The sequence below is a fragment of the Pleurodeles waltl genome, chromosome 10, assembly GCF_031143425.1.
Source record: "Pleurodeles waltl isolate 20211129_DDA chromosome 10, aPleWal1.hap1.20221129, whole genome shotgun sequence".
Classification (NCBI taxonomy): Eukaryota; Metazoa; Chordata; class Amphibia; order Caudata; family Salamandridae; genus Pleurodeles; species Pleurodeles waltl.
In genome coordinates, this window is record NC_090449.1 from 535,330,256 (window position 1) to 535,343,700 (window position 13,445).

The 13,445-nt window shown below is 42.2% G+C and overlaps 1 protein-coding gene across 2 annotated transcripts in view; it reads right to left on the reverse strand.

The window, feature by feature from the left end:
* Positions 1–13,445, reverse strand: part of LOC138261696 (ficolin-1-like) — a 263,717-nt gene that overhangs the window by 80,063 nt on the left and 170,209 nt on the right. For both annotated transcript variants that reach the window (XM_069210960.1, XM_069210959.1), the window contains one exon: positions 12,248–12,375. In XM_069210960.1, the coding sequence (XP_069067061.1) occupies positions 12,248–12,375 (128 nt within the window). The remainder of the gene's footprint in view (positions 1–12,247; positions 12,376–13,445) is intronic.

Here is a 13,445-nt window from a genome sequence, read left to right on the forward strand (position 1 = left end):
CTATATAGAAAGATTAGGTCCACGATCTGCCAGCCGTTAAAAGCTCGTAAACAAAAATGGGAAGCCGATCTGGGATCTCCCATAACAGACAACAACTGGGAGGAAATCTTCACTTGGCTCCGTGGGTTTCTCGGAACGCCCGATTCAAACTGATTAACATATATTTTTACATAGAGAATATCTGACACCGGGCAGATTCAAGAGACACTTCAGGCGACAGAGGCTATATGTCCCAGATGTGGGGAGGATGGGGCCAAATTTATCCACATGTTTTGGCACTGCCCAGCAATACGTGAGTACTGGAGATCAGTCACACAACAACTCATAGACACAATTGAGAGGGAGACACCTAATGAGCCTAGACATTGTCTGCTGGGTGGCTATCACTGCAAAGCAAAACAAAATTACTAACCAATTCCAGGACCTGGCCCTGGTGTTGGCTAAACGAGAAATTGCAATGACGTGGAAGGTGGCGGTGGGACCCCGGGTGGACAAATGGAGGAGAGAAGTTCAGAAGTGGGCCAAAGCTGAAGATACGATAAGACACCGGGAGGTACGCAGGGGCCAGGGGACAATAGAGAAGGCACGCGCATGGAGCACCCTACTCTGTGACTGGGAACACCAGGAGGTGGGAACATTAGTAGAACTGGAGTTCCCCTAGACACCCAGGGAAATTACTCCAAAAGGGGCCCTTGAAGCGACTGGCACAACAGGCTCAAGACAACACAACCATCCTCCGGATGAACAGAATACTGCAGATAGCGAACAGGCACAGATTATTATCATGTGAAACACCGTCAAATGTCAGAAAACTGCTAACAAGTTAATTAGCTAGGCACACGAGTGGAGAGGAGAGGGGAGGGGAAGTTAGATCCCTTCGAGGGGAGGTCCATGATTCTAAGCTGACAAGGCAATTTTATATGTTTTGGTACGGGTCTTAACCCAGAGAGCCTTTAGCAGACACCCAGGAAACAGTTATGCTCAAATGGTAACATGAGTTGAATGTCATGTAATGCTAGTTTCTAGACAGTGGAATACCAGTTAATACAAGAACCTGACATGACACATTATTGCTGTATTGTGAGACCCCCTTTGGGGGAGATTGTATTCTTTGTGTTGTACCGAAAAACAATAAAATATGTTTAAAAAAAACATACACCTGCTTTTGTCATTGCACTCCATCCCTCACCTCCTCTTTATAATATCCACTCACTCAACCCTCTAGAAAATGACAAATTAGTTTTGATGTGCAGTGCTTGTTGATCATCTCTTTCAATGCCCTTATCCCAAAGCTATTTACCTGGAGACATGTTTGCTGCTATCTTCTCTGCAGCATTATTAAACTTGCTGCTGACCGTGGCGGAAACCTAATACAAAGTTGCACCTTCCCTATACAAAATAAGGGCTCTACACCCAACCTGGTTCGCAAAATGAAACACTGTATACATATTTCAAACCCTTTCTATCGAAGTGGAAAGGTACGCCTATTTTCTTAACACACTATTCTGAAAGCTAAACTAAAGAAGAAAATGGTACAGCTTAGAAACCTCAAACACATTGCCTACAAGCATGGTCAAATCTTGCAGGGTGAGTATTAATGTGTCATAAAACAATATTACAAAATTGTTTCCTATTTTTTTTGTGCATTTTTTGGAAATGCCCCTCTTTCACATGATATCCCCAATTTATTGCCTTTCTGTTTTGCTGGTATTAGAGCCCTGGGAACTTTAGACCTGCTAAACAGGAGAAAGGTGCAGGTGCTCCACCTTTAAACCTGTTGAAATTGGCTTAACCAGGGATTAGCGGGTGGAGTGGGGCCGCATAGGAGCTCTCGTCATGCTCCGCGGCTAACCACTGGCTCAGGGAAGGACGCGCCTCAGGAATCGGACACGCTTATGGCGGCGCCACGTTTTTTTGAACTCTGAAAAAGACTTGGAAGTTCACCAGGCTTCTAGGAGGCTCCCGCTCCCCCCCATTTTTGGTCATCTGGGGTGGGCTTAGAGTGCTGCCCCTCCGCTAGTTTGACCCCTGTGACCCCTGTGGCTTCTGCTGCGGCTGGAATCCGCTTCTTCACCCAAAAGAGGCTTGGCAAGTGCGTGCCTGGAATCCTGCCCTGAGGAAAGGAGAACTGATCTCTCTAAAGGGAAGGGAGGTGAGGTGGGGGCTACGGACTACAATATTCTGTCAGTGGGGGAAGTTTTTTTTTTTTTTTTTTTTTTAAACCTTGCATCTGAATAAGTCTTACTCCTACGGGCACTGCCTGGTGAGCTCCTGGTGAAGTGCATTTTGAGCACATTGTGAGCCCTGGAAAAAAATTGCGCAAACGAGAACAGTTTTTTTTCTTTTTCTCCAGAGTCAGCTGCACGGGGGGAGAAGAAGGGGGCTGCATGTCGTCTAGGGCAAGGGCAAGGAGCAGCGCTATATAATGCCCCAATCTCCGCACTATCTCCAGGGAAAGGGACGCCCTGCCTCTAGGGCTCCTAGAGCAGCACGCACTGTTAAAGCACCCAGCCCCATCCGACAATCACCTGAATATGGATCCATCTTTAAATACAGTCCCTCTGCCGACCACTGACTCAGCTCTTAGGAATACTTCTCCTCACAGTTTACCGCCCTCTATGACTTGCTCGGTGGGTCAAAATTCTGGCTCTGACTCTCTGCTTGAAGAGGATGGAAACCCAGACCCGTACCTGGATTTAAATTTGCAGTTAATGAATAAAGTTAGCCCAGCTCTGAACCAATCAGCCTCGAGCTGTAATTCCGAAGCTAATCACAGCCAGGCTCTGGATATGGGCGCAGGCTCCAAGCTACTGTATCCTCTGTTTGGTGGACTGGTGAAGGGCCAGAAAGGTGTTACTCCCCCACTGACTAGTGACTCTGCCTCTGCTCCTAAGTCAAACAGCTCCCTACTCGATCTATCCCGCGAGTCCCGCAAGTCAATTTCTGCATCAGGGATAAGTACTACAGCCGGGCCCCCCCGAACTCCTATGTTAATGGACCCTCTGAATTGGCCCAAGATCAGCTGAACTTACAAGCAGGCTTTTTTTCTCATACACCTAGAGACAAGGAAAGCTCCGATACCCCTTCAGAAAATGTGCTGCTTCAGATCTTAATTGAGTTAAAAGCTTTGAAGATTTCGCAAAATGAGGCAAACCAGAGAACGGAATTGCATTTGAATTTAATTTCTAGTAATATACATCAACTTAATTCACATATCAAGGAGGTCGAATCGCGAGTGTCTGATTTGGAGGATGCCCACGTCTCTGTGGAACCGTCAGTGGCAAAGTGCCAAACAGATTTTTTAGACTTACAGATTCGGCTAGATGATGCTGAGAATCACTCACGTAGATCTAATATGAGATTTAAAAGAATTCCTGAAGGGCGTGAAAATGGACAGACTGTCTCAAATGTAATTACGGATCTTATCCTACATCATGTTCTTTCAGAATCAGCGGATAAACATTTGGATCTTACCATCATGTGGGCCCATCGGGTTCCCACAAGACAGCCACCCCATACAAAGTATCCTCAAACTATTCTCGTAAATTTTGGTGACTTTCATGTCAAGGAACGCATCCTTCAACAAGCGAATAAGAGTAAAATACATCAGGTCCCTGGCGATTTTGTCTTCAAAATTTTCTCAGATATGTCCGTGGCGGCTGCACATCGGAGGAGAGAATGGAAAGGGATGATTCCGGCATTCCAAAAAGCCGGAGCTACGGCAGGACTTGTACAGCAATCTATACTTAGTGTTTTTTCAGGGACATTCTAATCTAATTCATACAGTTGATGCTGCTAAGACTTTGTTGCATTCAATTCAAAAGCAGTCTGGGTTGGGGAAAGCTAGGGGGAGGGAGAAATATGAATAGGAGAGGGGGAGAGGAGGACAGATTATGCACTAGGAGGGGGAATGTTGTTTGAGAAAGGTGGATTTCACAGAGTGTAAATCTAATGCGTCACTATGGCACTTACATTCCAGTCCCTTTGAAGCCTATGGTATAGGGCGCCATGCCAAGGCACCAATTAGGGAAGGATGGGGCTAGGGTGTGGGGGGTGGTCCCGGATTGCTCGGATGGGAGTTCCCCCGGTGTTAGCCACCTAAGGGTTGGGGTGGGGGTTTTGGGCGGGTGTTGGGAGGGCTGGCAAGGGGTACAGGATCCTGTTTTCCACACTAAATCCTAGCTACGCGCAATTCAGAATGATTAAGGTTATAAACTGGATGATACTATTTGGACCAGGCCAAGGCTCGAATTCCCTGGGGGGCTTCAGATCACTTGCTTCTTTGGCAATTTTTTATGAGAACCCAATGGGCTCATTAAGAATAGTTTCCTGGAATGTCAACATGTTAAATAATCGGAGGAAAAGGTCTGTAATTGAAGAGAGGGTAACTGCCCTAAATTCCCCGGTTATTCTATTACAGGAAACTCATATCCCAGCTAAAAATGTTGCGGGCTTCCACATGTTTAAAAAGTTTGCAGATTTTAAGGTGGTTGCCGCAGCCCCAGCAGCTCATAGAGGCATGGCAGTCTTTTTGGCTAGAGGCCTCAACGCTCGGGCACTTGACTTTCTCTGCGATACCGAAGGATGATGGTGCTGGGTGCACTGTTTAATTGCTAAAGAAAGTTTTATCTTCTTTAGTTTTTATGCACCCTTGCTAGATGACCCAGCCCCTTTCGTAGGACTGTTTTAATCCCTGTTGCAACTATCAGGTAAAATTATTATTGGTAGGGGTTTTAACTTTCTTCAGGATCCAATTTTGGACACCACTGTTAGGGGTTAGAAACAACATAAGCCCAGAGTTGCCAACATTTTTAAAGACTATGCCAAAGTGTTGATGTTTTGTGATCCTTGGAGAATGAGTGCCCTAAACGAGAGAGAGTATACGTGCATCTCAACCCGGTTTAAAAGCGCCTCCGCATTTATTTTTTTCTGATATCTAAAACATTGCCTTTTAAGACTCAGTCGGTGCGGCACTCTGGCTTATCTGACTATGCCTCCCTGGTGCTGGAAGTGTCTCTTTTTTCAGAAGTCTCTAAGCCTCAGACTAGAAGGTGGGTCTTTAACCAACAGCTCCTTCAAGATGAGGGATGGGTACAGATCTCCCAGGACGAAATAAGTGCATTTTTCAAACATAATCAGGGATCTTCATCTCTGGCTATAGGATTCGTTTAAGGCCTTTTTCAGGGGCTTGGTAATCTCCAAGGAAGCAGCAGACAAATCTTCCCAGAGACAACAAGCCAGGGCTCTGGAAGAGGCAGTGCAAAGGTGATTAACTACTTACCTACATGCCCCCACGGAAAACAATAAACAGAATTAGCTAAAAAAGCACTGGTCAACAATTTTTTTAAGAAGGTTGATATAGGATATCAGACTCATAGACAAAAGGTATATGAAGAGAGAAATTTCACAGGCAAATTCCTGGCAAGGCAAGCTCGGGATCGAAATGCTGGTAATATGATACATGCATTGAGATGCCCTGTCATCGGAGTTAGGCATACTGACCCCAGAGTTGTGGATGAAATTATGCTAGAACATTATAGGCGAATTTACAGCCATGCTCCGGTTATTGAACCTAGGACCATTAAGGAATTCCTGGGGAAACTGGATATTCCTAGTCTTACAGAAGACAGCGATGCTCTAATGCAGCCATTTATGAAGTTAGAACTCCTTGAGGTTGTCAAGAACCTCCCCATGGGGAAGGCTTGTGGACCTGATGGGTTTCTGGCTGAATTCTATAAAGGTTTAATTAAAATATTCCTTGACAATTTTTTGTCTTTAATTAATGGCCTGCTTAAGGACGAACAGATTCCCAACTCTTGGCACTCAGGGAATGTGGTTAGTTTTCCCAAAAAGAATAAGGACAGGGAAGATCCTAACGCATATCGTCCAATCTCTTTGCTAAATACAGATCATAAAATTATTACAAAAGTTCTGGCTAATAGGCTCAATGGGGTTGTCAATAAACTAGTGCACCCCGTTCAGAATGGGTTTATTGCTGGTCGGCAACTTGCAACTAATCCGCACCACTTAGCCGAGGCGCTTGATTATTTCACTTTGAATAAAATATCTTCCATCATCCTTTTATTAAATGCAGAAAAAGCATTTGATTTTGTTGTGTGGGATACACTCTCTGCATTATTGTCTAGCTATAAGGTGCCCTATCAGGTCTCTGCATTAATTCAAAGGTTGTGATCAAACTCTGAAGCCAATATTATTATTAATTCTGCTTGTGTTGGTCAACTTCAAGTACAACGTGGGACTTGGCAAGGTTGCCCTTTATCTCCTATACTCTTTGCTGACTTAATTGAGCCTTTAGCCATTAAAATCAGACAAAATAATCTGATTTATTCCCCCTTGAAGTAAATGGAGAAGATTAAACTGTACGCTGATGATATCATTATGTTTTTAGATGAAAAACGAACCTCCCAGGAAGCGGCTTTTAATGTGTTTGCCGAATTTGAGCAAATTGGTGGCTACAAGATTAATATGAATAAGACGATATTATTCTGTGTGGCACTTCTTCTATTAAACTGCTCCCAGAATTAAGGCACTGTGTGAATGCTAGGCCAAGGAGACACCTTGGGATTAACTTTTCAGCCGATATAGGAGACCTGTATGACCTTAATTAAACCTGATGCTCTCAAAAACTCAGGCTCTGCTTGCTCGATGGGGGTCTCTCCCCCTTTCTATATGAGGTTGAATTGCATTGATCAAAATGTCAGTATTCCATTATTTAACATTCTGTTCTCGGCCAACCCTTGTGTATCAACATATATATATTTTTTTTAACTGGAGTCTATGTTTCGCCCATATATTTGGCAAGATCAGAAGGCACAGCCCGCATTAGGCACATTATATGCGGATAGAGAAAAGGGGGGTTTAGCATTACCCAATTTTAAAGATTATTACTTTGTCTTTTTACGCATTATTTCACTAATTTTAAAGCAGATCAATCTGTAGGCTGTTTGCTCACTAATGACTTTAGTGAATTAATATGCAGGGAACACAATATTCCGAATCCAGCAATTTTGGTGAAATCTCCAAAAAGAGTTCGCTACAAGATTCTTAAATGGCTCTTTAAAAGAAAATCAGATTTTTTAAAAAGATATTTAATCCCATGTTTGCATTTTTACACTCCTCTTGCACAGTTTATTATGCTCAGGCAATCAGCTCAATTCAGACGTAATAAGGAGATGGGATCATGCAGGATTTAGTAGAATTGGGGATTTTCGCTTCAGTGACAACTGGGAAACTCACTTAAACATTCAGATGGTTGTCCAAAATGATTTTCTTTTGGTGGGATCCTATAATACTATGCTTCACAGTTTAAGGGATTTGGATTTCTATTTAATCATTAATACTCAGGCGTTAGTTGGCGAATTGGTTGACCCTCCTGGGATAAGGCATGCAGGGGCATGGAGAAGGCTACTTCTAGAAAGGGATAAGGTCGATCTCGGGGCAAACGCGGGAAGAAAATGGGCCCGTCAGGAGGGCCTTGACCTCTCAAGAAAGTGCTGGGACAGGATTAATCTTTACATTTTACTGTACTTAGAGGTGCGATTTGGGATCGGATTATATTTTTTAGTAAATGGCTATTATATTGAACCCGCAAGCCTTATCCCGTGTGGTGCCTAGCTGTCCTGATCTCTGCTTTCGCTGTAAGGCAGTAGGGGTGGCAGGTTGGATACATGTGATTGGGACGTGTCGATTCATACAGGAATACTGGGAAACCTTTGGTGAAGTTATTTAAGACAAAGTATAGAATTGCAATTTTTTTCTGTTATCTTGGTGGATCCTGATAAAAATTCTATAAAAAGAAATAAAAAAAAAAAAAAAAGAAATTGGCTTAAACCTAATTGGTGCAAAAATCATTCCTATAAGGAACATTTTATGGTGCAGGAATGCACCCATGGCATAGAAAGTTAAACGCCACCTGTGAAATGAAGAACCTATTGTGCCATCCACTACATTGACAAGAGAATCATGGATTCAAGCCTACCATGTGTAGCCTGACAGTAGCAGCTTGAACCACTGCTGCACAGATCTTTCAAAATCACCCCTATAACAGGTAGGAACCCCTGATCTTCAAATATTAAATGTTACCCCCAAGCCCAGCTTGCTGCCCAAACCTTCTTCAAAAAAGTGACAAAGTCCCTTTCTGAGGTGCAATTTGGAAATCTTTTTTGAACCAGGAATGCAAGCTCAGGTTAAGTTAGTGATCTTGAGATTTCACTATGTCCACAAGCGCTATTATTCCTTAAGGTGGACAGTTGCCCATGCCAAATAATAATCCACCTTTTTATGCATGTGTTTGTGCAACATACCTTTTCTGTGCCTCCTGTGAGTTACAGGGCATCATAATATCTCAAGAGGAGAAGGAGGTAAACAATCAACTAAAGTACATCCTTCAGATTGTGTCACAAACACCAATCTAGGAGAAAAGGAGCTTAATCCTTTATGACCTGTCAAATGTCTTCAATCCTCAGAGTGTGAGGTTGTGTGTCAGATGAAGAATTATTTTATAGGACTCTGGACCCTCACCTCACTACTTCCAGGAGACATATGCTTTATCGTTGGGCCCGCTTATTTGATGTGTCATGTGACATAGACAGCCTCGCATTAATGATGAGGGCGTTCTTTAACAGGGATAAAAAGTGATATGAGAAGAAAACTGGTTAAGTGTAAAATGAGGCCCACCTTTAAGATGACTTACATTCCTGGGAAACACTATCTTTAACCTTGATACTGAAGGACACATACAAGAAAGTGAAAAGGCAGGTCTAAGGTTTAGCCTGAGCACTTACGAGGACCCTATCAATTGTGCCCAACTGTTTCATAGTTATCTTGTAACGTATTTGGGCAACCTCTGCTGGTAATAAAATATTAACTTAGTTAAGATAGCCACATCTTACGCCCTTATTTGATACATGCTTCTTTCTTCTGCCATGATACTCCAATCCACTTTTATTTAAAACCAAAGTTTATCATATCAGTGATGGTTTGACACTTGGAACATGTGGAAAACGTAATATCTAAATCTATAGTCTCTTAAATTGCTGTTATAGTAACTCGAACATTCCTTTTTTACTGATTGTGTTGCTAATGAGATATGAGTGTAAACAGGGCTCTTAGTTAAGGGGTGGGATTCCAGATCACCAGAGATGTCCATATTCCACATTATTAGTTCCCAAACAACCTGACACCATATCCTGTACCTTGATAACCTCCACCCCACTAGCAACACCCTCTGTCTGAAGCAATGATTTCCTGACATTAGAAGTGCCTTTGCGTCGATAGGTAAGTCAGCCTTAGTTTAGGTTGCCTAAAGCAAGGAAGCTTCATCTACCATCATGAAGGGCAATGTTGCCTAACTTTGTCCAACTTTGCAGTAAAAGTGTAAAATGTACCCTTGCTCTCAGATCCAGAGGCCCTTTCTCATGAATATTGGTATGAAAACTATTTATTTCGTGGGAATGAGTATTACAAAACCAAGATCGTGTTGCAGCACAGGTTATATAACATTACGGCAAATCTTAGACGGCAATAAACAATACTGCTTTGCCATAATCTTCCACCCCCCCTAATTTTCCCCTCAAAACCTTGGATTTTCATTCTTCTTTATAATTAGGTATGCATTTCTGTAATCCGCTTTGAATTTAGTGATCAAGATTGAAAATAAAACAGATTGATTACACCAATTAATGCGTTCTCTTTTTTCATTTATATGAAGAAAAAAGCCTTTTAAAAGAACCTTTTAAAACATGGCTTTTTAAAAACATTAGCAAATAGTAGGTCATTATATGATACAGAATCCTGTGATCATTATACACTTTTGCCACTGAGCAATCTGATATCCCTGATGCAGTTATTAAAGCTGTTACTATTGAGCATCAAAGTGTGCCACTTCAGAATATACCATATTGTCTCTTACTTTTTTAGTCGGAAAAAGATTACAAGAGTAGGCACTTGATGGGTTTCCTGGGCCATGCATAGTTGACTGTGTGAATGCATATTTCATTATACTCTTGATACGTATTATACTTTGCCCTGCATAGGAGCTCTCCCTGTCTTCCCTAGCGCATCCTGCACTGAGAATAAGATAGTTCCTCTTCCCACAGCTCGCACACTATGTTGTCTATTTCATATGGTTCAACAGTATACTTTAGGTAGAGAAAAGCATGGGTATAAGACAGACTAATATTAATCGAACAATAAATAACACAATCAATAATAACGACTCATATGAGACTATGTTTTTTTTCTCAAATAGATTATTCATACATTTTGCATACCCTTTTTCAAATTTTGATATTGATGTATGCAAAATGCCCAAAGTTTGATATGCCCTCATTTATCGCTAAAGCTTTCTAATCCTGCCTCCAGGCATCAACTGTTGTTTATGGAAAGGTCTTTTTGTGTACCGATGTTACTCTGATGTGCATTTGCATATTAAAAACAATAATTTTAAAAGATAGTTCATAGCTGTCACCTGTCTCCTTTGTGTAGAAGATTGTTGAAGTATGATTTATAGGCCCTAATTCTGAAATCACTCTTGCAATTTTTGTTTATCTGATTCCCAGGGGCATATTTATGAGCCCCTAGTGCCACTGGAGCGACACTTAACTTTTACTACAGTGGTGCTAACCTCTGCTCCATATTTACAAGGAGGTGTAATGCCACTTTTTGTGGCATGGCCAGTTTTTGTGGGGTTACACCGCCTTGTAAATATGGGCCCCTCCGACGCAGTTATCTGCAAGAGAGGGGAGTGCAATGGGTGTTGAGTGCCACAGCAACACCCATTGCATTTTGACTCTGCCTCAGATTTACACAATTTTGTAAACCTGAGGCAGTGCCAAAATCTAACAGCACCCCCAGGGGTGGAGTTAGCAAGGCGCAATGAGGAGGAATATTTTTATTCCTCTTCATTTTTAGCTTTTCCTATGTGTACTGCATTCTGCAGCATGCATAGAAAGTGCAAAATGCCAGAAATTATTCTTTATGTGTGAGAAGATGTCCCTTCCCTCACCTAAACAATCATTTGAAAATTACGCTTTGGCACTTCTGTGTGTGCTCCATTCTGCAGCAAACACAGAAGTATCAAAGGGCCAACAGTGATTGTTAATGTGCAGGAAGGGACACCTTCCCGCACATAAACAATCACACCCCTCAACACAGACATCCTTGCACGATTGTGCAAGGATGCCTGCATTGGCGCTGGCAGCTAAATTTAGCGCCAATGCAGGGGACAACACAGGGGTGTGCCATATTCACTTAAATACGGCGCATTCCAGCGTTGTGAAAATGATGGCGCGCAACACTGCCAATTTTGGATCAGCGTTGTGCTCCGTCATTTTCCCATAAATATGGGCCCCAGTTTTTCTGATTGTGAGAGAACCATGCCTAATTTCTCTGGCCAGTAATTCAGACAGAAAAATCACATCAGGCTTTGGCTCCAGTAGCCATGCCTTGTTCCACATTTTTTGGGGAAGGTGGGCTTTGTGTGCTCCCCTTTCCTCCACCAGTAAAAACCTTTTCCTTCCCTTCTCCTTCACGCCTCTCGCTCACCACCACCCCATCCACAGGTCCTCATATGCAAGTACCACTACTTAATGCAGGTGGTAGATGTATGTGTTAAAACCCCACGAAACTGTGCAATCCATGTGGGTTTACAACTGAAAAATCGGCCCACACAGTTATTCTGAATTCCGTAGAGTTTTACTACTAATTTCATAGTATTTGTGCAGATGTACTGCATTCGAATGGAAAATTTGCACATAATTTTACTATTATCACAGTAAGGTGCAAGTTGTTTCCTTCCCGATAGTGATATGTTGATAGAAAACTGCTACACGTTGGGCAGTGAGTAGCTCTGAATCTCTTAGAACTATTTTGTGGCAATACAGCCAGGAGCTCTGGGGTTAAAAGAATAAAGGGGAACATACGAAACACGTTCTACAGTACTAGAGATCACAGGAACCATGCAAAGAAATATGACTTTGGGCGGAAACAAAGTACTATACTCGAATTCTACATCTATCGGAAAAAAGAACTCGAATACATAAAATATTTATAAGCAAATTTTGTAAGTAGGCTTACTCATTCATTTGTAATGCTCAGCATGTGCTATCCCCAGACCTAAGTATATTTAATCTACAGGCTTTTCATTTTTAGATTGATCATGAAAAGGTTGATGTTACCATAAACATGAGCGTTAGCAGAGCATAAGTCTTATGCTCTGTGCACTTACAAGCCAGCCTCCTCCGTCCGTATCCATGTCACAGAACACCATCAGAGGCTGGCATCCCTTCGGGTAGATGGTGTACCAGCCACTTAGAATGATTCCTTTTCTGAGAAGCTCTTTGCAGTCTTTCACTCCTGGGGAGAAAAGGGAATAAGAATGAAATGATGTGGAAAGAACTTATTGCGACAAGACATCCTTGGGGGGCAAAGTCTGCAGCTGAAATGTTATTTATAATTCCTAGGCGGGGAACTATGAGAAGACATTTCTGATTTCTAGAAGTTTTAGCTTACATTTGGACAGTATTCTAAAAAGAAATTGCGAATTTAGGAGTGGCGTGGCTGTCAGCATAGGAAAAATACCTCTCATAACAACATTAAAAATAGTGACGTGAAGGAGGAAAATGACTCATCAGAATATCGTAGAAGATGACACCTATTCATTTATCATTTATTTTGTACTTGTATAGAGCAGGATGCACAGATTTCGCCTCCTAATAGAACTTTGCAGGGTTGATTGTGTCATGGTAAATTTTCCTTTACAAGTCAGAGCCATTGAGTGTAAATACAGGCACAAACAGTTGTAGCACCAGTTTTTGCCCATTGCCGATTTTGCACTTTGCCTGCACTGACATTTTGAAAATGAGGTTATCACAAGCATGTCTCAGAGCTAAGTGTGAGCACAAAAAGTTTTAAAAAAAGGGATCAGCACACCCAAAACAGGTGCAGAAACTGCGGAGGCCTTTTTGAAAAATTGCATTTTGTGGTACATGAAGCAGTACTACAGTACTACTATTGACATACTACAAAATGCTAATCACTAATCTCCTGGCAGAGACCCCCACCTAGCCTAATTTATCTGTGCAGAGATCTACGCATTATAAGCCTATGTTTTATCAGTACATGTGGAAGGTACATGGAATATGGGGAACATTATCCACAGAATTTGAGAGGTTTAGGGAAATGTAAGCAGGGGTTTGGGGAGGGACACATTAGTACAAACACCTACTCCCCCCGAAAAAAATCCCATTCCTATTCACAAACTACATTTCTATAGTTACTACAACCCTAAAGGTGACAAAACAGTAGTAAATGTACTCCAGGCCAGCCTTGGAGTAAGTCAAGCATTACACACAGTCACTCATGGGTACTGCAACACACTACCATAGAAAATAATTTGAGCGTGGCCTAAAAACAGCAACCCAAAG